General features: G+C 43.1%; 1 protein-coding gene across 4 annotated transcripts in view; it reads right to left on the reverse strand.

The window, feature by feature from the left end:
* ACSL6 (acyl-CoA synthetase long-chain family member 6) overlaps positions 1–24,816 on the reverse strand; it is a 138,360-nt gene that overhangs the window by 45,883 nt on the left and 67,661 nt on the right. For all 4 annotated transcript variants that reach the window (XM_019506323.1, XM_019506320.1, XM_019506322.1 and 1 more), the window contains exons 2-9: positions 23,693–23,913; positions 17,454–17,568; positions 11,640–11,704; positions 10,821–10,922; positions 10,577–10,676; positions 8,796–8,974; positions 8,108–8,140; positions 4,921–4,972 (exon numbers count right to left, since the gene is read on the reverse strand). In XM_019506323.1, coding sequence (XP_019361868.1) covers positions 4,921–4,972; positions 8,108–8,140; positions 8,796–8,974; positions 10,577–10,676; positions 10,821–10,922; positions 11,640–11,704; positions 17,454–17,568; positions 23,693–23,913 — 867 coding nt within the window. The remainder of the gene's footprint in view (positions 1–4,920; positions 4,973–8,107; positions 8,141–8,795; positions 8,975–10,576; positions 10,677–10,820; positions 10,923–11,639; positions 11,705–17,453; positions 17,569–23,692; positions 23,914–24,816) is intronic.

Here is a 24,816-nt window from a genome sequence, read left to right on the forward strand (position 1 = left end):
GGGGGGGGGGGTACATGGCAGGATGCACTCCATATTAGTATATTTAATAATCATAAATGTTGCCTTTGTTGTTATGTATTCCTTTTTTTGTTGAGCATGTTGCAATGAGAAGGAAAAAAGAGACAAATAAGAGAAAAAGGAGAGAGAGAGAGAGAGAGAAAGAAAAAGGAGAGCAGAGAGAGAACCAGACACATACATATGCACACAGAGAACCACGTGCACAAACACAGAGAACCAGAACACACACAGAACCAGACACGTGTGCACACACAGACACACAGAACCAGACCTGTGGGTGCACACAGATACGCAGAACCAGACACGTGTGCGCACACAGACACACAGAACCAGATGTCCAGGTACACAGAGCCGGGCTCCTGAGCCACTGGACAAAGTCTGACCCAACAATGCCCTGGTCCTGCCAGAGTTCCTGTGCTTCCCAGGGAGCCAGCCTCCAGGCTGCAGTACAGTTGGCCGAGGCCCTGGCCCAGAGCCTGCCTATCAGCCCAACCACCCACCCTGCACAGCTAAGCCCACAAAAGGTGTGGTGCTTCTGGCAAGGGGCAGCCCCAGCCTCATCCTGGTGGAGGGCTGGGCTGGGGCTGGGCTCGGAGTGGGTGGGAGTCAGGCAGGCTCAGCTGCAAGCCCTGCTGCAAGCAGGCTGGGCTCCATGGTTGGCAGCAGCTACCAGAGCCTGGGCCAGCTGCAGCCAGGAGGCTGTAAACAGCTGCTCCGGCGTATGGCATACTGGTGGGTGCATGCGCGCCTCGGAGCAGATGGTGGGGATAGGGCCTGAGGCAGCACAGCCCTCCTGCTGTCTGCTCTGAGGTGTGCATGCAGTTGCTGCCAGCATGGAGCTGATGCCGGGGCTGTGGAGCCTGGCTGGCTACAAACAGCTGCTCCGGGCTCCAGAGCCCAGTCATCGGATCTGTGCTGGCAGCAGGGGAGAAGCCAGGGGTTGCGCTGCCTCAGGCTGCTCCCCCACCATCCGCTCTGAGGTGCGCATGCACCCGCCAGTATGGAGCTAATGCCAGAGCCCAGAGCAGATGTTTGCAGCCTTCTGGCTGCAACTGGCCCAGGCTCTGGGTAGCTGCTGCCAACCATGGAGCCTGCTGTGCTTGCAGCAGGGCTTGCAACCGCCCAGCTGCCTGCTGGGAGCAGTCCGGGCTTCGTGGCTGGCAGCAGTTGCCTAGAAGCCAGGCTGGCAGTGGTGTGCTGAGCAAAATGGCCTTGCATGCCATGCTTGGCACATGTGCCGGGGGTTGCTGACCCCTGTTCTAGAAGCGTAGCAGAGTTCAAGATCCTTGAGAATCTGTGACTGCAAATATCAGAGAAAAGCACGAGTTTTCAGAATCTTCATTCAATAATTACTGAAGTGTTAGTGTTGATTCAGTGTTGTTTCAAGATCAGGATTATAAAATATCAGTGGTATCCCTCATTATGGAGGGAATCATAGGCTATTCATAATATCAACTTATTTTATCTTTTTTTTACATTAACAACAAATTCATGAATGTATCTTCTTTTTGGATTTGCTTCACAGAGATAAACAGTTCAAAATAGTTTCAGAATAGCACAGCCATTGAGACACTGAGGAATGTCAGCAATGACAACTGATTCCAATCCGTTAATTATTAACTATGATATAACAGTTTTCCTGTGCCGCTTCAGTGTGGAATGTGTTCGATACTTCTCACATGCATGAAAGGAATCTTATTGATATCACTGAATGCATCTGTTCAAATTCCCTTCCACTGCTTCATGAATGGTGTGACCTATAGTCACTTGTAAGCAGCTGTAAATAACTGCTTATACAAAGCTGGTATCCACGAGTTACTTGTGCACGCTGCTGAACCATGAAAACCTCATAAACATCCAATTTGCCTCCAAAGAAACCCCAACGTGCTCTGTTGGAGACAGACTTTTTGGAACATTAGTCACTGGTCTGTCCTCAAAAAATCGAAGGACAGTTTTCAGAGCAAATCAGTATACGTAGTTGCATAATGATGTTCTATGCACCTTTTCATTTTTAGCAACAGCCATTGCCTCAAGCTGGGTCATGGTGACGCTAAATACAACAATGAAGTGAGGCCTTTTTCTAACACAAGTCCAAATATTGGAATCAACACCTCTCATCCCTTTGTGAGATAATTTGACACATCTGATCCTATGAATGACAAAACAGCATATAAAAAATTAACTCCCGAGTTTATTAATAAACAACCACAAATTGTTTTTAAACTTAAAAACATGAAAGTAATTAATTTTTTCTATAAATAGTGGTTTCAAGACACAGAAGGCATTTTTTAAAGCTTTATCTAAAAATACATTTTTAAAAATGCTTGACACTGTCTCAACAGTCATTACATGTCATTATACCTATATTATCCTGGGGCCCAATTTGGGCCAGGTACTTCCACCTTAATGCTTAAAAATTCCAGGAGTACTACCATCACCAGGTAAAATCCTCAGGTAGATTAACCCTGCAGGGAAACTTCAGATATTCTGGCACAAGAGGATGCATAGGTGATGGGTTTGGGGGTTATATGGAATGTGAACCATGACCTCTAGAAGTGCTCGGGCTGAAGGTGACTGGCAGAGTTTGAAATGTCAAGTTTAGGGGGACTCTGTAGACAGGCCTTTCATTTGCCCTCTTGGTCCACATACAGACATTCGGTTTCTCCTGGGAGAGCTGCTCCTCCCCTATGAGAAACCATGAGTGTACAGATGTTCAAGATTTTTCTCCCAAAGCAAAAATGGTTGTACCAGGAGAAAAATAACCTGAGAACAACCAAGGTTAAATCGCTGTCAAGAGAGTTTCTGTGTCTGTACACGTTCTCTTCTGAGAGAAGCCACAGCACAGTCCTCTAGCATCCCAGGGTACTTCTACTCCCACCCCTCCCAGGGAAAGTATGTCACTCGCTGGACTGTGCTGCTTCAGCTGAGCAGGAAGCATAACACCCTACCTTGACAATACCACATTCCACAGGCTGACCTTGAGCAGTCTGGGTCAGCCAATCTGGGCTGCTTTGTGCACTGCTGCCATCTGTCTTCAGGCTAACTAAGGGAGCCTGCAGAGCACACTGAGATGTGTGAACAGAGGCCCCTTGGCTGTGCAGTGTCTTGGGATAAGTTTTTCTACCAGGAAAACAAACCTGGGGTAATTCTCCCAGATCATGTGATTGTGCATACAACAGTCTAAGGTGTGTGTTTTTCTGTCACACTCCTCAGCAGAGCTTCAGGGCTGAACCTACCCAAATACTAACAGGCATTTTCCACATGTTTACTTTTCCTCTTCTGTCCAGAATAAATCACTATGTGGCATAAAAAGTATCTGAAAACAGTAAGTGACAATAAAGGAATGATTTCCTCTAGATCTTCTTCACACTCTAAAACCCCACATAAACCTAGAATGCCGCCAATTCCTGGACTAATTCTTCTGCCACTGGAGCCTTTGAGAGCTCTCTCAGCAAGGAAGCAGTAGTAGTTCCTCCTTTAGTTGCTGTACCAGCCCAAGGAGGCACTTTTTGTTTCTGACCAAGGAGTTGTGAACACCTTCACAGGGAGAAGGTTGGTGTAGATCCTGAGTTTCCCAGAGGCTTATTGCTGAGAAGGAAAATACTTTTGTCCCCTGTATGGGAGCTGAATAAGCTGGATCTACAATACCCTCAAGTCAGAGCACAGCAAAATCAGATTTTCTACTTGGATATAGTGTGCTATTTTACCACTGGTCTTTTAGGCTAGTCTACAAGACCCCTTTCTTAGGTACAATGGATGCCAGTAAAGGGTAAGCAAAGGCCACGAAATAATATTGACTTTGCAGTGGTACATCGATATTTGGAAAGCACACCCCAGTAAGTATTTATATGATCTTGCAGCCAGTCTTTACTTAAGGATACCCATTGCACGATTTGTATGGAACCACAAAACTTTCTTTCTTACTATGCGCTGGTTTGTGTTCTCTGCGATGCAGAAAAACCCAGGCAGTTTCTCAAAGCAAAACACAAATGATTCAGGAAATTTACCTTTTGGAAGATTTAGAAAAATCAAGTACTGTGCTTACAACTGATAAATGAGCCTATTTACCTGTTCTGCAATACAAGTCTTTCCCAGTAGGTGGTAGGCTAACAAGCCAGTCTCTTGCACAGACTGCTTCCTAAGCTGATTAAACAACAGGAAATTTCCTTCTCAGATGTCCCACCAGACAGTAATTAAATTTCAAAAGATGACTCTTATCTGGCTAACATAATAGAGGCCATTTTGCAGATGCTAGAGGATAGTATAAGGTGGCAGACAACCCTGAGAACAGACGGATGTGGACAGAATAGCAGTACTTTGATCAGTACTTAAGAAATAATGAACTTTCTGGAAAGTACTCCTCCTCTGTAGACAAATGCTGCACATTATGATATGTTTTCAGACTGGTGCTTGAAGAGCACTTGTGGAAAAGCATTGAATCCACATTTGTATTTTGGCTTGCCTTTAAGTAATGGTTTATAATGTTTTTATGTCATGATGCATTCAGGGATTAAGTGTCAGCTAGGCTTTCTATTTTTTACGTCTGTAGAAAGGAACAAACAATCAACTAACAGGTCCATAGATATACTGCAAAATGAGAAACAATGCAGTGCCCAAGGAGGCATGGACAGAACATTTCTTTGCAATTGTCAAATCACATTGCCAAGATAAATATTTTGTTGAATGCCAGAGAACAAAATTTGTATTTTCATTCCAGTCTAATCAGACTTGTAATATGCATGTTACATTTTCATACACACAGATAACTCGTTTTTAAAAATACGTAAACTATCTCTCACTGCCATATCAGTATGACAGTTAATGCATACTGCATGAGCTGTTATTAAGAGTGTTTTTGATTACTCTAATGTAATAAATGTACTACATTTAAAATGCTGTTACCTGTAGTGCCACTAGTAAAACAGACAATTGATAGATCTTCTGGTTGAGGAGGCTAGAAAAGCACAAGGAAAACAAGAGACTTACAAGGTCACATCAAAAATTATAGGGTCAATCATAGCAGTGGATTAGCCTTTGTACTTGTTTATCATACCAATCCGATTTCAACCCTGTTAGATAAAGTTTCTATTGTATGAGTCTCCCAATAAGCAGTAAATAGAGTCTTGGTGTATACTCTCTCTTTTCTCCTGGGTTTTACTCTAGATGTGTTAAGGAGCATGCTTTAATGTGGTTAGTCCGTCATGCAAGATCCTTCCCTAGGGAACATGCTATACTCCCTAATTAAAAAAGAAAAAAACCCCAACCTGTAGCCCTTAAGCATCTGCACTGCAGCAATCTGAGTTACTAATTAAAATAGTATCCATCAAGAATTAGGCCCCTTTTGTTGTTTGGAAAAGCATTTAAAGCTACAGCTCTGGTTTTCATCAGTTCTGTTATTTAATAAGCATCTGATAACTGGGATGAACATAGGATTGTCTACACACTCTTCTCCTCAAGTATCCTCTGCTTGCTTGCTCCATGTTATGTTCTGTAAGTCACATGGGCGTGTTTCTTTTTTCTAACTGGTGAACAATCAAAATAACAAACAGTACTTTTATTGTGCTAATTTTTTGCAAGAATGATTATTGGGGACAAAATAACATTTGGGACAGTTTTGGGATTTCCAAGCATTGTCATGCTTACTTAGAAGCATAAATAATTTGACCATGGGATATGCTTACATTCTCCATTTTAACAGTAAAATTACTGGGAAATCACATCTTTGCTCTTCATCCAGTCTTAATCTACACATTGAAGTTAAGATTTTCAAATATGGTCTCTCAGGCAGCAACATGCTTGAGCATGGCGCCCCCCCACTTCAGCTTATACACAGCAAATGGGAAAATGAAGTGGTGAAACTGCACCAAGGACGTTCTCATCATTGTCCTTGAAACCTCTCTCCTCAGCATATTTGAGAGCAGCTGTGGGGGGACATTCCAGAGTGGTTCCAGAGACACATTTTTGGCATGGCTGGGCAGGCCAGGTTCAAAAAATGTCCCTTCCTGATCTCTCCAGGGACACTGTGTAGGCAAGTTTGGGTCCCTCTGTAATTAGAGACTAACTTTCAGAGCTACTCACAGACCCTCCTCTGCATTTTAAATCAGCAGTAGCTGTAAGAGCTGAGGATTTCTAAAACCCAGCCTGATGTGAGTTGGGGTGCATCTGTAAAAAAGGTGTCCACTTTTGAAAATCTGGAAATGCTCAACATGCTGAGTCTTAGGAAATCTGCACCAACGGGTTCTCCAGGTTCTGAAGGGGAAAAATCCACCCAGGGTGCATTGGTTAAGCTAGGCTAATACCACTTTAAATCAATGTGACTTAGCATTAGAATTTAATCAGGCTGCAGAAAGCACACTGTGCAGGGATGACACACATCACCTTACGCTCGATCAGGAGATAACACATGACAGTGCTGCAGCCAACCATTGCAAGCTGCTGCTTCACATTACTATTTCTTTTCCGAAGGAACACTGATGATGAGTTGATGTGATATGGAATCAGAGATAGTGTCACTAAAGCCATGAAAAGGACTTGCAACGCTGCTGCACAGAACACAAAATCCTCTTCCAATATAATTCTGCAATTGCTTTTTCAGAGTCCGGTCCTACACTATTGTTTTCAATAGGATAGACCTATAGAAGGAAGCTACACATGTGCATGAGTATTTGCAGGGCCTGTCCCTTATTTGTTTCAGGAAAGATATCTCAACAAGAATAGAACAGCCAAACACCACTGCTTTATTCCCAGCACTATTAGTGACAATATGCTAAGTAATTTAAATGCTAATGTCAGGAAAATAAGGGATTTTACAATAAGGAGAAGCTGACTTTGTGCAGTGAGTCTCTTGGAGAGAAGAGTTATAAAAGCAGTTCTCCAATAAGAACTTACACTAAAGTCATAGTTATATACTGGATTTGCAGGACTGAAGGAGGAGAGATCTATATTAAGTTTCCACCTTCAGCAACATTTTTGTTATAAAATGATTAGAGATGTCTATATGCAGATCACAAAGATGGATTCCAGTATCACAAGGAAAGTCTTGTTGCCCTCACATAAGATACTCCGAAGTTTTGCCTGAGTAAGGATTCCAGGTACACAGACTCAAACACTATTGTTAAGGTCATTAAATTAATTGTAGCCTGCACTGTAATTCTGTGCTTTGATTTATAATTAATTAAATGCACACGGATAAATCCTTACTTCATTTGGACAGTTCATACAACCCAAATAAGGATCTGAAAATGTGGAAGAACAAAAGGAGCAGCAATAAGTGGGAGCTGTTGGATTGCATTGGACACACTTAACGAATATTCTTGGGGCCTGATTCAAACCCCAGTGAAGTCAGCAGAGTAGGCCTGCTTGAAGTTTTTTTCCCTTCAAGAGGGTTTTTATTTTTCCCTAACAAGAAAAGACTTTTTGAATAAAACACAAAGTTTACTGTAACCTGTAACTGTAATCTCAGCCTAGGGCAGCCAGTCAGCCCCAACAAAAAACCTACTCCAAATTGGCCAGCTGGCACATCATCCTACCTAGTCAAAGCCAGCATCCCCCCGAGCCAAACCTTAAACCCTAACTGCTTTATTAGCCAAGGTCCACAACAACCAGCTTCAATTCCAGCAGCAAAGAGGCGAGGGTGCTATCCTTTTTTTAGTTAATCTGCACTCTAAAAATGACATTACTATATGAATGTAATTCCTGAAATTTAAAGTCTGAAGTGATGAACTTTTAGCAGATGTGTAAAGATGATTAACCTAATTTACCTTACTTATTTCTTTACTTTGCATTCACAAATCTCTTTAAAGTACAGTGAAGGATCTGGTATTCTAAAATGCTTTTCTTGAGCTTCTGCAGTGCAGTCCCATTTAGCGTACTAGGCTAGAGTGTATGAAGCAAATAACATACATCTCAAAAATGCCAGTCCATTAATCAGACCATGGGTGGAAAATAATGAAATCTTCACTATCTGTCACCTCCCACTGAGGAATATTCTAGTCAGTACAGCAGGGCAAACTGAAGTCTTTCATTTCTGAAATGGGTTTACAGTAGTTATCTGCAGGTGAAAGCTGGAGACAAGAATGACTTGACTCACCACAGGGACGTGCCGACTCTCACGGCCACAATCCTGGAATAATTAAATTAAGAAAAATTATTAGTACTCGCACCTGTGTGGGCCAACATGCTGATGGAACTGAGTATTAATAAAGGAAAAGGGACAGGAGCAGGAAAATCCTCTCTTGACATCTTTACGAGATGCAGTTTAAAAAAAGGTCTATTGGTAACAAGGGTGTAGAATAAAGTAAATGGAACAGAAGCGAAAACTTAGCTGATCTGAGCCCTTGCTAATAATAATTTAACTTTATCCATAATAAACTGTTTTTTGCATTCTTGCAACTCCTGGATTTCACTAAATAATATTTGAATTGATTCTTGCTGGGTCAGTTATTTAATTGGCAAGTGCAATCATTTGAACTCTGCCAAGATAATTCACTTAAAGCAGATTTAAAATTGCCTGGCTTCAATGGCTGGTGACATCTTATCACTTACTGGGGAAGTGAGCCAAGGATTTCTGAAATTATGGATCCCCATTTTGTTGGAAAGTAATATTAAGCAGCATCCTTTTATACTGCCTCATTGCATGCTGTATCATATTAATAGGGTAGAAAAGAGGTTTTTGTTTGTCCTCTGGGGTACTGTACATTATCTTTGTGCCAAGCCACATGTCCCAGTATATACTGCCTGGTTACAAGGGCACGTTAAAAGAGGGATAGAAACTGCACCTCCACTTCCTGCATGGACTGGATGCACACTCCACATTTTTTCCCTCTTTCTTTTAGGTCCTTCTCAAAAGGGTCCATCAGAATGATAGACTTCAAGCCCGGTGTTTCTCTTTTCTCCACATGATCCAGTAGCACTCTGGCTTTATCTGGTTTATCACAAATTACTGTGGAAATATCAGCTGAGAAGAAAAAAAACAAAAAACAGGAGTTTTCAAAAAACCTTTGTTTCAATCTAAACACTGGCTTCATAGTGATCACGAATCAGTCTTTGACATGTTGTATATTTCCCCCATTATATCTTGGAATTACCTATATTTTAATAATAAATGTTATATTTCCTTTTAGTATTTAACCCTTGCTGTTATGAATCAATTCTGAACAGCACAGACGAGGACATTATGAAATCCATTGAATTTTAAAGCAAACGTTGGTTTGCAGCACAACGGACAGAGTGGCAGGTACAATTATTACAGGATTTGGTTAAAAAAATATCAAAACTGGGGTGGGGGGAAAGAAAACTCTGAGCGGTAAAAAATTCCTGCTATAAACAGGATAGTTAAACAATGGTAGCAGCCAAAATTATAAAAGGAACAGCAGAGTAACACTGAGCTAATACTCTTTGCTGGGTAGATCTTGTCAGTGTTTGACTGCTGTTGTGATCATGAACTATACTGCAGCTACAGAAATCAAAGCAAAGCTCTCCTTCAGCCAACCTGAAATGCCATCTGCAAACTGTAGCTCCGTTGGAGGTTTACGGAAAGGGGAGGTAAGGGAAAGGGGAGGAGGACTTGGGCACAGGACTTTTGTGGGCACAGGACTTTTGTAACATGTAAAGGTGCAGTGCAAGGACAGTATGCAAAGGATAAAAGTTGGTTTAAAAAGAACAAACTGATAGGATTTAATCTTCAAGCTGCAGAAACAGTTAATTACACACTGACATCTTATATCAGCGCAGGATCTGGCCCATTGTTTACATACACATACAAATTAAAGTAGACTCCAGAAGTCTTGAGGAAAATGAGGAAAATTGGTGTGTTCAGATTCTCATTTTTCTTATTGAATATAAAGCTATGTGACATTAAAGATCTGTGCTGCTCTTCTACATTTGTATATCTTAGATTGGCCCTTAAAAACAATCATATAGACTGGGAACAAAACAAAGTTTTTCCATTTTGCTTTTGCTATCCTAAATGCTAATCTCATGAAGCACTTAAGCAGCAGCTTAACTTTGAGCATGAGACTTTAGTGCTTATAGCTAAGCATGTGCTGAAGTGCTCCTGCTCAAGACATGTTCTTTTTGTAGGAAGAGTGTCTCATTTTTATGGGAATGCTGAGTTACATGATGGCATAGACCCTGCCATGCAAGAGAACCCAGTAGATGAGGCAGAATGGCAAGATCCCAAATCCATAACGTTCAAAGTGAAAAAGCAAGGTTATTATGGGATAGGATCAATAATTTACACTACTTGATAGGAACAAAATAAGTAGAAATGTGCTCAAGTTGTAACACGGAAAGTATATGTGTTAGAATTTAGGAAAAACTTTAAAAAATTGACATAGAATTCTTCAGCAGAAAAGCAGCAAAGGAATGAAGAGCTGGATACGTATAAAACCTAGCTATTAGGCTTAAATCTAGGAATAATAAAATCAATCCTATCATTATATGCAAGGACATACTATATAAACCAGCTAAGATTACTTCCAGCCAGAATGATTCAATGAGTGAAAGCATCTTTCTTTGGGAAAACAGGAAAGAAAAGAAGCATTTGAACACCTGTTACCTGTATTGATAATGTAACGAATGGCTCCAGGCCCTAATGTATCATATAGGGGGACCACCACCATGGAATAGGTGTAGCAAGCCAGTTCAGAAATGATCCACTGGAATGAAATATTTAAAAAAGGCAGGGTGGGGTGAGGAAAGAAGGAGAGGAAATGATTAAAACCACTTGATAGATTAAAAATTTAAGGCAAGATCAAAACTCAGTAATGTTAATGCTGCATAAGGTCAAACTAAAATCTCACCTCTGGACGGTTTTGTGCAAAGACTCCGATAAACTGGCTTGTTGATGGCTTGCATCCCTGTTGAAGTAATCCTGATCCCAGAGCTTCTGCTCTTTCAGCAACCTGGAAGCAGGAGAGAGAAAGAACAGATAAGAAAGAGGAATGTAATTTACTGAAAATGTCAATGAATTATACCCAGGTAGATGGGCTTCAGTATGAATTTTTGGGGTAATACATAAAACTGGGACTCATCTCCTCCCCTCTAGCCGACAGAAATCTCATGACACTTTCAGTGTAGTGCCTTGAACATATTACAACTCTAACCATTCAATTCTACCTACATAAAACTCGCTGCATCAGTTTAACTTGTAGTGCTTTTTAATTCTGGTCTACGAGCTAATGAATAGCTTGTATTTCTCAGTATAATACAGTATTTGGGGTAATATTGCACCACTGTCCCACACCAGAAATGATTGCATTGGTGTCTGATCACACTTATATGCCCACTGAAGCACGAAGGAACTACAAGCATGAATAAACCAATCGGGATTGCACCTGAGCTTTGGAACTTGAAAAGGACGGATGTTTTGTACGTTTGTAATATTAGTCATCACTAAGCTCTCAAACCTGCAATGCGACAACTTAGTAGAAGCACAGAAGGATTACAGTAGATGTCAAAGGTCAGCCCCAAATGAAAAGAAGAGAATGGACAACCCGAACGTTACCAAGTTCCCTGTGGATCACATGCACTTTTAGAGTTCTTTTTAAAAGCAGTTACCTCTGGGTGGAAAGGCTAAGAACCCTTGGCGAAAGGCTGAAAGAGATTCACAATAACCTCACCTCCTTATACGATAACCATTGGTAAGGCTGCTTGGGTTTCCTGAATCCTAGGCAGGGACCATTTTCTAAACAAAATAAACAAAGATTAAAAAGTTACGGGGGTCTCCGAGCCAAAAGCTAATGCACTGTACAGTGCCCTGAGCACTCAGCGTTCTGAAAATAAGCTATTTGTCGTTATCAAAGTCAATCCACATTTCTCGGAGCCAGAGTTTAGGTAGGGTGCTGTCAAACTAAAAGTGAGACAATCCTACATAATGGAGGGTAGATTTGCAAGCTCCTAAAAGGACTATTTCAAGACTTTTTTCAAAAGAGCAGAGGTGGTGACAACAACAAACACATCAGCAGTACCACTGACACATCTTTTTCCTAATTTAATTTGAACGTTATTGTCTGGAAAATGCCTTCAAGCCAATGTCACCTCCCACTGGATTAAAGGGGGGCTGCCCTTTAAATTAAGCTTTGTGAAGAAAAAAACACTACTACTAAAAAAAATGGACCTCTACAAATGAGTGAAAGGCAAAGCCATATGCCTCACTATGCAAAGGAGATGAGGATTTGGGATGTTATGCTTTTTCCCCTGTACTTCATCCCACATAATCCAGCTCTCTACTGAGGAATTTATGCTGCACAGCACCATATTGCATCATGTAAAACAGTTACTACTTCACTGAGGGTTGTAGTGACATTGAAAAAAAATAAGCATGTTTTGTTCAAATCATCAGCATTCCCCAAAAGGCATCATATACCTATGAACCTGCAGCAGGTTTGACCTAAATGCTCTGAAAAGAAGCTGGAATTGCAAGTTCTTTGAGGCAGGGCATTCTGTCCTTGTACTACATCTAGCACAATTAGATCCTGGCCTATCACGTATATTGCTGGTAGTGGTAATAACAACATAGACTGGATATTCTGAGATAATTAAATAAAAAGAATGAAGGCTTTTAGTGCACTTAATATAGACTTCATACATTATTCTAGGTGTCCTTCAATTTAACTGAAATGCAATTACATTTAAATACTTTTTCATATTTTCAATGTGGTGCAAAATTTTGTATTAAAAATGTATACATGCACTGTAAAATTTATCAGGGGAAAAGGCATGGAAAATGTGGTCATTTGACATCTGGGAAAAGAGTGGAAGCTTTCAGCATAATGCACAAAATCTGGAAATCATTGTAAAATGGCAGCTTAGCTTCCCGAGCACAGTTCTACAACATGGGGTGGATTCAGGCCCAAATTTTGCAGTATCATGGGGTTTATGTGGCTTTGATGAGGACCTCCAGGATATACGTGTCTTTCTGTGCATTCTCTCTCACACACGTGCCTTTTTCTGTTTGTCTTTTCCTCAATTTATTACTCTCATATATAGATAACATAAATAACTTTTAAAGAGTACAGAGAACGAAAGCCAGAGTCCGTGACAATGGTTGTGATATGTGATATTTAAAATTTAAGTAAATATAAATTTAAATATTATATGGGAAATGCAATTGGAGTGATTTTGCCCAGGGCCTCAAACTGTAGTCCATGTAGGTATTGAGAGGCTGGAATTCACACTCCCAGTCCAAGATTTCTCAGATTCAAGACTCACATAATGAAAACCTGGGCTTACAAAGCCCCCTTTAATAAAGGTCAAACCCTTTCCCACTCTTTGATCCTTGTATCTCCTGCGCAGATATTCTGAGGCTAGCAAGGGGACAAAAGAAACAGCTTGTACCTAAGGGCAGAGGCCGAAAAGGCAAAACTCAAGGAATTGTCATCTTCAGCTACTCCAGTTAGGCTCCTGTTGCCTTACTCAGGCTAGTCCTGCCAACAAGAAAGTCACTGTTCAAACACAGGAAGACAGACAATGAATGCTCATTAATTCCTTTGCATACTAGGCATCTAAGCTAGGGGCAGATGTAACACATAAACTGGTTTAAGTGATTGGAAACTGGTTTAAACCTGTAAAGCAACAGAAGTTCAGTGCACATAAACTGCTTTCAAAATGGCCGAAACTGGTTTAAGATAAATTTGGATGGGTGTAGTATCAGACTTAACTGATTTAAGTTAAATCAGTTTATTGAACTTCTGTCCCAGATTCAAGTTAACTCACAGCCCCCCAGCATCCCAGGATGCTTTGCAACCCTGTACTGTCTTGTCTGCTCCAATGGACTGAGGCTGGCCATGCCCCCAGCTGTTATAGAGCTGAGGCACATTGGGTGCTTATACACGAGCACGGAGGCGTCTCCTATGAGCTGTAATTACAGCACGTTGGAGCAGACTCAATTAATCTCTGGTGCGCTGTAATTACTGTGCTCCAGCCAGCCACCACGTCTCGTGTATCAGCGTCCCTGCACTTCAAAATGGCAGTGGGGGCACTTGAACTAAAGCTTATTGAACGAGCTTAGTTCAAGTGCCCTCAACACCCTTTTTAAGCACAGGGACACTGATACACAAGCTGCTGTGGCCCTTTAATTACAGTGGTTCTCAGAGCCACACTAATTAAAGCACTGACCCCCACCCCACCTCTGGTGCATGTGCAAAAGGCCTGGGCCTGTCAGCCCAGTGGGAACAGATCCCCAGGCCCCCTTAGCCTCAGGGGGAAAAGCCCCTGTGGTGGGAGTTTTTTGCTCCCTCCCTTGCAGCCCAGCAAGCCAGGCAGGGACCAGTGCAGCCCTGCCCTCTCCCTAGGGTCTGCCTCCTGGAGGGGGGTAACTTACCCCTCCCCAATCCCGCCTGGCACTCACTTTCCCAGCCAGGGTCCAGGGGGTGGGGAGGGGAAGCCCCCACCCAGGAGCTTCTCGCTTGCCCCCTGCACCTCTGACCAGACTGGGATTGGCTCAGACCCAACCCCTCCGCAGCCATCTACTTCCAAGGAGCTGAGATCTGCCCAACATGGTGGGGGAAGCACCCACTGGGAGGGGGCTTTTCTCTCCCTGACACAGCTCAAGCCAGCTCCTGCCCTTCCCCAGCCCTCTGCCTCCCAGAGTAGGGTGGGGAGAAGCAGGGGGTGGGGAGCCCCCACCAGGGTGCTTTCCCCTCCATGCTGGGTAGACATGGGCTGGGGAGGCCTGCCCCTCTTGCAGGCAGAGAGCTAGGGAATGGTCAGGCCTTGGGTGATCCCAGCCCAGCTTGAGCTGGGGGGTGGGGGGCTGAAAAGATGCAGACCCATCAGGGGGGAGGCAGTGCAGGTTGGGGTGTAGGTGCATTGCCCCCTTGCACTCCTCCTCCCTTGGAGGCTGGTAGCTGGGGAAGGTACATGGCTGGGGTGGGCCCAGCCAGGCTAGGAGCTGGGGGGTTGAAGGGGGAAAGACCCTGGCGGGTGCTCCTTCCCCCCTGCTCCCCAGAGCCCAGCTGCCAATCAGGCCTGGACTGCTGGTTCAACAGCCTTAGGCAACCTGGCCATGAAGGTGGTGCACATGAGCACCCCCAGGCTCCTGGCCTGGGCCAGTGCAAGCTTCTGCCTGTCTTGGCCACCCAAACACTGAACATCAGTTCAGTTTGTTACTGATTCAATCTAGTCATCTTAGGAAAAACTTCCAAGATTGAACTGATTTTGCCTGAGGTTTTCTGAACTTCCGTACTTAGCCATGGAGGGTTCTATATAAACTATACATTTTAGTAGCACTCTTGTGTTCCTTTCTTTAGGACATTTCAAAGTATAAAATTAATGTCAGAGTCCAGGAGAGATTTTTTGCTCATTTCCCTAACTTGAATTTCTGTGAAATAAACGCTCTCTTTATGCCTTCTGTTCCCTGTGTGCTGTCTCCACTCTTTTATCTCTATTCAATTAAAGCAGCACTTTTTACAGACCACTATGTCCAATGTAGGTCAACAGAAGAAGTTCAGCTGTGGGAAGGCTTTAATTTACTGGCAAAGCAGGTAGCGAGTTCCAAAAACTTCTGCCATTTACAAAATCAGTGGCCCATTCCTGCAAGCCTCTTGCCTCTGAAGTTGCACGCTCAGTGCAGAAGCTCTGAAAACCAATCTAGATGCTTCAACATAGATGTACGTGTTTTACTTCAACATGGATGTACGTGTTTTACTTTGCACCTGGAAGACTGAAAGATAAGGTCACAAGGTAACATTTTCTTACGTGCCAAAGTGACTTAAATGCTTGGAGAAAAACAAGGGATTTAGGAGCGTCCAGTTGGCATTAGTGCAAATTTACTCATAATACCCAATTTAGCAAAACTGCCATGACTTTCATGCTGTAGTGTCTCATGAACGGGCCTTCATGGATGACATGCTGGTTGTGTTTGTTAAAAAGGCTGACAACAGACTGCACTTTCTTTACTTCTGCATCCAAAACTCTTAGGCTAGGGACAGAAATTACACATAAACTGGTATAAATGATCAGAAACCGGATCAAATCTGTAACGCAACAGAAGTTCAGTGCTCATAAACCGCTTTGAAAATGACTGAAACTGGTTTAAGATAAACCTAGATGGATGTAGTATCAGACTTCACTGTTTTAGGTTAAATCCATTTATTGAACTTCTGCCCCAGATTCCCTTCAGATTCAAGTTAACTCACAGTCCCCCAGCATCCCAGGATGCTTTGCAAGGTGGGCAGGCTACCCTTGGCCCAAGCTGTTGGCTCCAGCCCAGGCCACTGCCCTCTGGCTTCTGGCCTCAGCCACTGCTGGCATGTGGCTATATTTCAAGAATCAAAAGGGAATGCCTGTTTGCTTCCTTATCGGTTCAATCTATGCATCTTAGACTATCCAGCAAAGATTGAATTGATTCACCCTCGGGTTTTTTGCCTGTCAGTACTTAGCCCTACAGTTCCACTCATTGTTGGTCCTTAGGCTATGATTACAGAGTGAACTTACCATCCCTCAACAACAGCACCCTCAAGCATGCTGCACTGCCCTTTAAAGTGGAAGCAATGCAGCTGCATTCCCGAGACTTCATGAGTGCCTTAACTAGCCCTGTCATACAGCAGAGCTACATAGCCAGCCTGATGTGCCAAGTGGACACAGCTACATTGCTTCCAGTCAAGGGCAGACCCCGGATTGTGACATGGGAACGGAGCATATGCTGAGCGAAGACAGCTCACGGTACATGTGCCATACAGCTGAAGGGGATGTGGCAACAGCCCTTGGCTGTGATCCTGGATGCCAGTGAGCTCTCAGCAGCTCCTGTTGGAGTGCTGCGGCATCTGCCTGGAGTCCCCATTTTCAAACAGCTCTGGAGCCTGCTGCTGTTTGCTTTCCCCTCCCCTGCTGCTGAACTGAGCAGCAGGGAAGGAGGAGGCAGAAGGAGCAGTGGCAACCCAGAGCCTTGGAACTGAGTGAAACCAGGGGCTGTGAGTCACTAATGCTTCTTCCCCCCCCTCCTTTCTGCTGCTGCACAGTTCAGGGGTGGGGAGGGGAAGAGCAAAAAGAAGCAGGCTCCAGAGCTGCCCGCAAGAAGAGAGCCTGGGCAGAGCCCATGCCTACACGCAGTGAGCACACAGCCGTAAGCACTAAGCAGCACATACAGAGCTCCTAGCAGAAGCTGCACTGAAGTACCAAAGAGCTCCAGGAGTTCAGCACGGTGCAAGGCGCAGCCCAAGTGTGGTGTGACTGCACCGTCACACCCTTTCTGAGTCTGCCCCCACTTCCATTGTAGGAGGTGGCCTGCAGCACACAGCACAGTGACATAGCAGCTTAGTCCAACCTTAATCAATGGCAAAACTCTAACTGACTTTGCTGGGAACAAGACTGGGCCCTCCTAGTACCACACAGCAGTCCTTTGTAAAGGCTACAAAGCCAGATCTATTCTCTGACCAGCCAAACAGCAGCACTGGGGGGCTGTGAGATGATCTTACATGTCATCAAACACTTACCAGATATGTTGAATCCACGTCTAAATACTTCATACATTGTCCTTGCATCGTCGTAGTAGTGAGTTAGCAGTTGTGGGCAGTCCCCTATCACAGACCGCCGAGCTCCATCCAGGCCCTGCGGAAAAGAAAATATCTAATGAAGAAGCTGCTGGATCAAGCAGTGGTATCGAACACAAAGCTTGTTACAATTTTTTATGGATCTATCATGAGCTCATGTGTGCAGCCAGTGCAACACACGGATTGAGAGCTCCAGGTAATCAAAAGTGGTTTTTTGTGGGACATGCTGAATTATAGAGTTGTTTAAGCCTGGCCATAAATTCTTGCTTTTGGCTAAAATCACCCATAGATGTCAGACAGGAAGGTTTGCTGATATTGCCCTCAACCCCTCACAAAACCCCCTGCTGTTTTGCTTCCCCCGAAACAGAAAAGTATAAAAGCTACCAGGTTTTCTAAAGTGAAGCATCCTGTGCAAATTCATTTCATAGGCACACTTATTTTTTAATAATAAATGATTTTTTCAATCATTTTCTGTCACTCCAAAGCTTACAGTTCTGTACATAAAATAGAGGAAGAAAAGAACTGAGCCCCCAGCCTGTGAACTAGGAGTACAAGGCTTTTGGGTTGGTCCTGAGAAACCAGTCACTTCACCACTGGGTACCGATCTCTGGGGTCACTCCAATCACAAATGACTTCTCCCTTTCACCCTCCCTTAACATAGAGGTAAATTCTAGTCAGGCATAAAACTTTCCTTTTTTTTCCCCTAAAAAAACTAAATAAATATCTATATTCTTACCACTGCTCTTTTAACTTTTTAGAAGAGTTAAAGTTCCAACCAACTTTTTAAAACATTTATGAATGTACTGGGATGAGGGACTAGTGTTTCTAGAATCAAACATCATTAAGTACAAACATCATTAATAATCTCTTTGGCTGGTTTTAATTGACTTCTCTTCTTCCTTTAAAAATGTTATATATTTAAGATGAAATTTTGCAGGCCATTAGTAGATTACTTTATTGAATAAGTAATTCAGAACTATATCGCCCTAGATACCTCACATATACAGTATCTGTCATTCAGAAGAATTTTGCAGTCCGGTCACAAATTTTTGGACAGTGGCTGTTTCTTGGGTGTAATACAATAGGGGCTGAATAGCACGCACAAGAATTGAAGATACCAAATGAATACTACCTTGAAAATGAAAAGGAAATGTGTCAGCTTGCCATTTGCCATTTGGGGTTTAACACATCCTACTCATGCAAAAGGGGGAATTTGTCTACTGACATCAGCTAAACCAGGATTCCACCTGGTAGAATTAGAAAGCTTACTTTCCATCACCACAGCATCTCCCAATGCCATGTTTAGACTAGTGGCACAATAGTAACTCAAATGGACTGAATCAGCACATCACAGCAGCAATCTAGTTTTACTCTGGGGGTTTCCTGTGTAAGTACTTTCCAGGCTTAACTCTATTTAACCTGCACTGTCTAGAACGATCACAGCTCAAAATAACCCCCCCTGCAACCAAAGTCTTCTTTTTAAGAAACAGGTGATATACTTTTTTTCAAAAGCATTGCGCCAACACAGGGCTGTGTACAAATGCAGAGATTAATCCAATCCAGATGAGTCACTCAAACCTCTGGTTTAACACATTCACAGATCTCACAAACAGAGCAATCTAACAGGGATCCTTCTGGGTCATAGTAACATTGTAAAGTTCCCAGAAGAGCTGGATGAAGAAATTGGCTAACCTAACAAATAGCAGGGCCTTAAAAATACTACAGAAACCAAAATCTAGCAAACCCTCCCTAATAAAAAATATTCAACAAACTCTGTTTGTTAAGGGAAGACTGTAAAGGTCCACAGGAAACAACCAACCAGTCAGAATTTTGGAACAGACACTTATTTATGGGACAATGTATCTTTATGGCTTTTACTTTTTGAACAATTCAATGGTTTTAAGACACGAAGAAACTTATGATCACCTCACTTGAACTCTTGCATAAAAAGCCTAAAGTCCTCAACCCAACAATTTCTGTATCGAGCCCATAGCTTCCTTGAGACCTATAGCATATCTTTCAGAAAGACACCCTAGCTTGTCTCAAGGGCTGCATGAGGAATGGATGATGGAAGAATCCATCGAGTGGCTTGCTACAATGTTCTACTGTGCTATTACTCTTCTGGTTGACTTTGTGAACATCCAACCATTGGTTTCTTCATGACTCTCTCATCTGGATGAAGTAGCTTATATTTAAAACAAAAACAATACCTTGTAGTCTCATGAAATATATATTCTATTCAGTACAGAGGCTGACATACTATACTGGTACTGCTACCAACCTCATAAAGGACTCAAGCAGGAACTCAGACAAAAATCAGTAAAGCCAAACACAAAATTTGCCTGTTCTATGCTGATATCTATTCTGGTATCAAAGGGAACTTTCAAAAGGCACAATATGTTTTTACTTTTATGCTGGACCTTAGATATCATGCTCCCTTACAGTCCATGAGATAAAAACTCTAATCTTTTCAGTATAGGCATTTATCAAGAAAAGTAGAGAAATGTGCAAAATTTTGAGTTTTTTAAAAATTTTCCATAAAATGTTTTTCAGGTGTTCAATTTTTTACTTTATGGAAAAAATATCTACCAGAAAATTCCATCAGTGTATTCTGACAATTATTTTCCACAAACGTTTTTGTTTTGGTCACAAAGCCAGTTTTTAATTTTAAAAAGGTTTTCACCAGCTTTATGTAAACACTATATAAAAAATCATAACTATATATAAGTAACTGTATATAAAGGAGGAATACTATTACCTTAAGCTGTCTATGAAGCCAAAAGTTAAAAAGAAATATATGTACAAAAGTTCCAATTTCATACAATCTAAACATATCTCAGCATGCTAGCACTGACCGTCTCTGCTAGTGGCAATCAGCTTGTTTAAAAAGAGCAGTAGAAATCATTGCACATAGTAGGCTCACTAGCTGCCTATATGTTACCATCCCAAGAAGTTAAGAGATTCAGATGAAATTGTGGAGTGAACCTCAGCATTCATATAACATGAAAACTGCTTCCAGAAAAAAACAAATAAATGCCCCCCAACACCCCACCACCCAGACCAACTCCCCCTCCCTCCCAACAAGAAAAAACAAAAAGCCCCCCCCAAAAACCAAACATGCATTGGGATGATTTCCCAAGAAATAAACTTATAACACTCCATACTCGAGCTGGAGGCAACTTATGCTCCCAAAGATTTTTGAAGAACAACTATAAACTGGTAAATGATGGAAGCAAATTGTAAATGATAAACTAATAAGCTGACATATGTGTGGCTCCCTGCTGTAACTCATGACACTTTAAAGGAAGTGCCATGAGTCACAGAGACCCTCCCCCCCCCCAACCCAACAGACATTCCCTGTCAGGTCCAGGGGGTAGGGGGATCAAAGCTCCAGTTTCGTGTCTGCATCCTCTCTCTCCTAGCCCTTCCCCCACGCCCGCCCCTTGCCTCCCAGATCCAGTGCTGTCCTCAGGATGGGAGCAGGGAAAGGGAGAGGAGGGAGTTTGGTCTGGGGTTTGCCCAGCCTGTGCTAGATGTGGAGTGGGTGGATTGGAGGCCCCCCAGTCCACTTGCCCTTTCCAGCACAGGCTGGGAAAACCACAGACCAAACTGCCTCCCCTTCCTTCTCCCCCTCCTGTCCTGAAGAAAGCACTGGTGCCAGAGCTGGGCTGCATCAGGCCAGCCCTGCTCCCAGTGCACTGACAGAAGTTAATGAAGGTGCTTCACTTTGGAGCACCTTCATTTGAACCCCCATGCAATGAGGGTTCATTTGCCATGTGATTGGACCCTTTTAAAGCACTCTGAAGCTGTGTACATCTGTCAGGGCAGGGCTGTAGAGTGCTTTCAGGGGGTCACTTGTTCAAAAAACATCACTTCTGTCAGCACTCTCTATTACTGAGAAAGAAACCCAAACAGAGCTCTGGGTTGTAGCAATTTATTAACAGCCTCACCTCTAAAACCATAGTGATAATGTTGTAGATGGAGCTAAGTGCAGCTTCATGCAGTAGCTTGGCAGTGCAGCAGCAGAACTGAGAATAGCTTGCAGAAGCTCTCTGCCCTTTTAAAAAGGGAATGCTAACGGCACTTCGGGACACATTTGTCTCCTGATGCAGCAGGATTTAGAAGAAGGATGAAGGTCTCCCTGGGCACATCTACACATTCATTAATGCACCATAGTTACTGTGCATTAAGTTTAATACTTGTATAATCAAGTACTAAATTAATGCCCAGTAACTGGCATTACTGACCAGTAGTGCCGGTGCACACCTTTTTAGTGATGCTACTGTGCAGTAGCCTAATCATACCGCGCAGCGGCATATTAGCACTGTTTGTGCTGTGACGTGCTACTGTGCAGTATTACTAGTCTACTGCGCAGTTAGCATCTTGTGTAGATGCACCCCCTGTGTAGGTAATGTTCACTCTCCTATATGCTGTGGCTTCACCTTCATGAGAGCTGCCTGTTGCTCAAGGAATGGGATAATCAGAGAACAAGATGGAGATGGTAGACTGGCTGCAATGAGGATCTGCTCCCCATTGTCCCTGACACAGAGATGAGGCACAGAGGCTATTTTGGCAATGAGGCTTCTCTTCTGTGAGTAGATCCAGTGAGGGGCTAGGTCTTTTCCTTAGCCAACTCCTGAAAACTCCCCAGCAGTCCAGGGCCTGGAAAGAGGACTTGGACAAAGATACATAGAGCCTGAATGCTCCACAAAAGGCAATGGGCCGGCAAACACAAACCACCTGGTACATCTGGACACCGAGGGAATCAGCCAAGTTCTGCTACTAACTCAGCCTCCCAGAATAATTCAGCCATAGCTTTGGACTCTCTTTGCCCCGTGTACTGTTTTGCGTTCCCCTCAGCTCCCTGGTATCTCTAACGTTCCTGTGCCTACAAGCACACAACGTGCTGTTGCCTATGTATTGTCTTTGAAAGAGAGAGAGAGAGAGAGGATATTAGTGACAACAGCTCCAATGCGATAGCTTCTCAACAATACCCTCAGACTCATGCAGCACAAATCAGCTCAGTGAACTCACCACCCCCAATGAGGCCATTTCCTTTCGTACAGCAATTGTGAGTGTGGCTAACCCCAGGGTAATGCGTAGCACCCTGCATTTCCTTCTATTTCTATTAGTCAGGTTGAGAGCACAGGTCAGTGGGGCACCTGATGTTTTACATGGGGAATCTCATGGAAATGTAACTACCTCGCCTTGTCCGTTTCCATAATGGATATCATTACCTGCCTTTCTAATCCTGAGATTTCAACGGGGGTTTTTTATGAACATCAGTTAATTCTCTCAACATCCCAGGACTCCAGACAGGTTTTATCAGACTTACTTCCTGAGTGAGTAACCCAAGAAAGAGAGAAGTTGAGTGGCTTGCCTAAGTTATAAGGGGAGTCAGAAGCCAGGAGGGAGACAGAAATCTATCACCTTGCTTCTAATCACAAATCAAAGGACATCTCAATTTTTATCTATGCTTTTTACCATTCAGGACAGTGAAATTCTGTTAAAGGAGAAACAATCAATACACTTTTAGCCCACAGTAGTATAATTTGGTGTGAGAGAAAGTACAAGAATATGCTTGAAAAGTAACATGAGACAGCTTCATTTAAAACTTAAGGCTCCTTCAAAGCACCGAGAGCAGGTAAAAGTCCACCTCAGGCTTTGGTTAAGGTATAATTTTTCACAGTATAACCAAGCCTGCAGCAGTCACTGTGACTGCATGCGTGCATAGTGGTACCAGATATTATCACTGTCACCATCTGTGTGAACAAAAAACTATGGTTTCTTTTCAGTGGCATTTACTATAATTTTCCTGGGCCCCATGGTTACCCACGATACAGACTACAAGGGGGAGAATCACGGTGTTTTCCAGGAGTTTAAAAGGAAGAAGCAATCATGGGTCAAATTAACCTATGGTGCAATGGCCTGTGTAAGACAGCTCAAGTGAGGGCAGCAGAGCACGCACAATAAATAGGGAAAGCCTGGCTCGCAGCAGCTGTACATCCTGTAGAACCACTTGCACCCATGTGAAGTGGTTGTGAAAGCCTATGCATACCGCAGGGCTATAAATGCCTAAGCAAGATAAAAGGCAGTAGAAACAGCCCCCAGAATCGCCATGCCACCACCTCCAGTCCCACCTCTGCATTCGTAAGGCTGAATATAAATAGTGCTTGCCTTACCTCAACTTCTTCTGACTGCAGCAGCAGGTCACATGGGGGCTTTACAGCCTTCGGCCGGCTAGCAAACCAGTATGCGACAACAGCTGCAAAGGCACCAATTCCCACTAACGCGGTGGCCGGCAAGTTGCGAAAAAATTGGCTGAAGTCATCAAATTCAGGCAGCCGCAGACTCCTCAGAATTTCCTGTGCTTGCATCCTTTCAATGATTGAAATGGCGAACTCTGTAAGGCCCAAAGGAAAATAATCCTTTACTACAAGGGGATTGGCAGACACAGCCGACAGAAGCAGCAGAGAACTGTACTTCTTAGGAAGGCAGGCAAAGAAATGGATTTTTTTTCCAGTCTCTTATGCATTACTGCCATGCTGACCCATTTACCCAGCTGTCCACAAAACAAGCCTAGCTGCAAACAAATGGCACAGAAAAAAATCTGATTAGCAACAGGGCAACAGAAATCCTGCAGAGGGTGATTCTGGGACACAGCAAGTGGCTGACTCCCAGAAGAGATGGTGACTTGATATTTTTTATTGGCAAGATGGTTAGGTTTGGTGACAAGCACGTGCCAACCTGAAGTGGCAGCAGACGTTCCATAGAGGGATCCACTGCTTCCGTCAGCAAGCCGGTCGTCCAGCATTACACACTTTACAGTCATTACAGAGCAGCACGTTTAAAAACAACATACTGGGAAAAGAATTTAGCAGCAGATATTTAAAACTCTTCTTTTCTATGTTGCGATCCTTGATCTTTGAGGATGCCTGTCATTTTTTGCCCATTATGGATTGAAGTTCTTTCTCTCAATCCACCTGCTTACAGTTGTAGGCCTCAATTACTTTTTTTATTGTAGCACCATTCACACAGCTAAATATAGAAAATAAAATTATTCTCCCTTTATTTTTTTTAGTGTTCCCAGACTGGCTGAAAAACAGCCCGATTAATCTGCATATTGGTTTTGTATGTGTGTGAAGTACAAATAAAGAAAAAGCTAAAGTGAAGGGATGAATTACACTTGTAATTCTTCTGTCAAAAGGAGCAAGTTCCAGGGTCTAAGTCCAGCTCCTGAGAAAGTTATACGTCCTCTGGTCATAAGCTTTCCCCTAGTTAATCAACCGTTTCATGCTTTGGATGG

Source organism: Gavialis gangeticus, unplaced genomic scaffold (assembly GCF_001723915.1).
Source record: "Gavialis gangeticus isolate Ggan-Ray unplaced genomic scaffold, GavGan_comp1, whole genome shotgun sequence".
In the NCBI taxonomy this organism is placed as follows: Eukaryota; Metazoa; Chordata; order Crocodylia; family Gavialidae; genus Gavialis; species Gavialis gangeticus.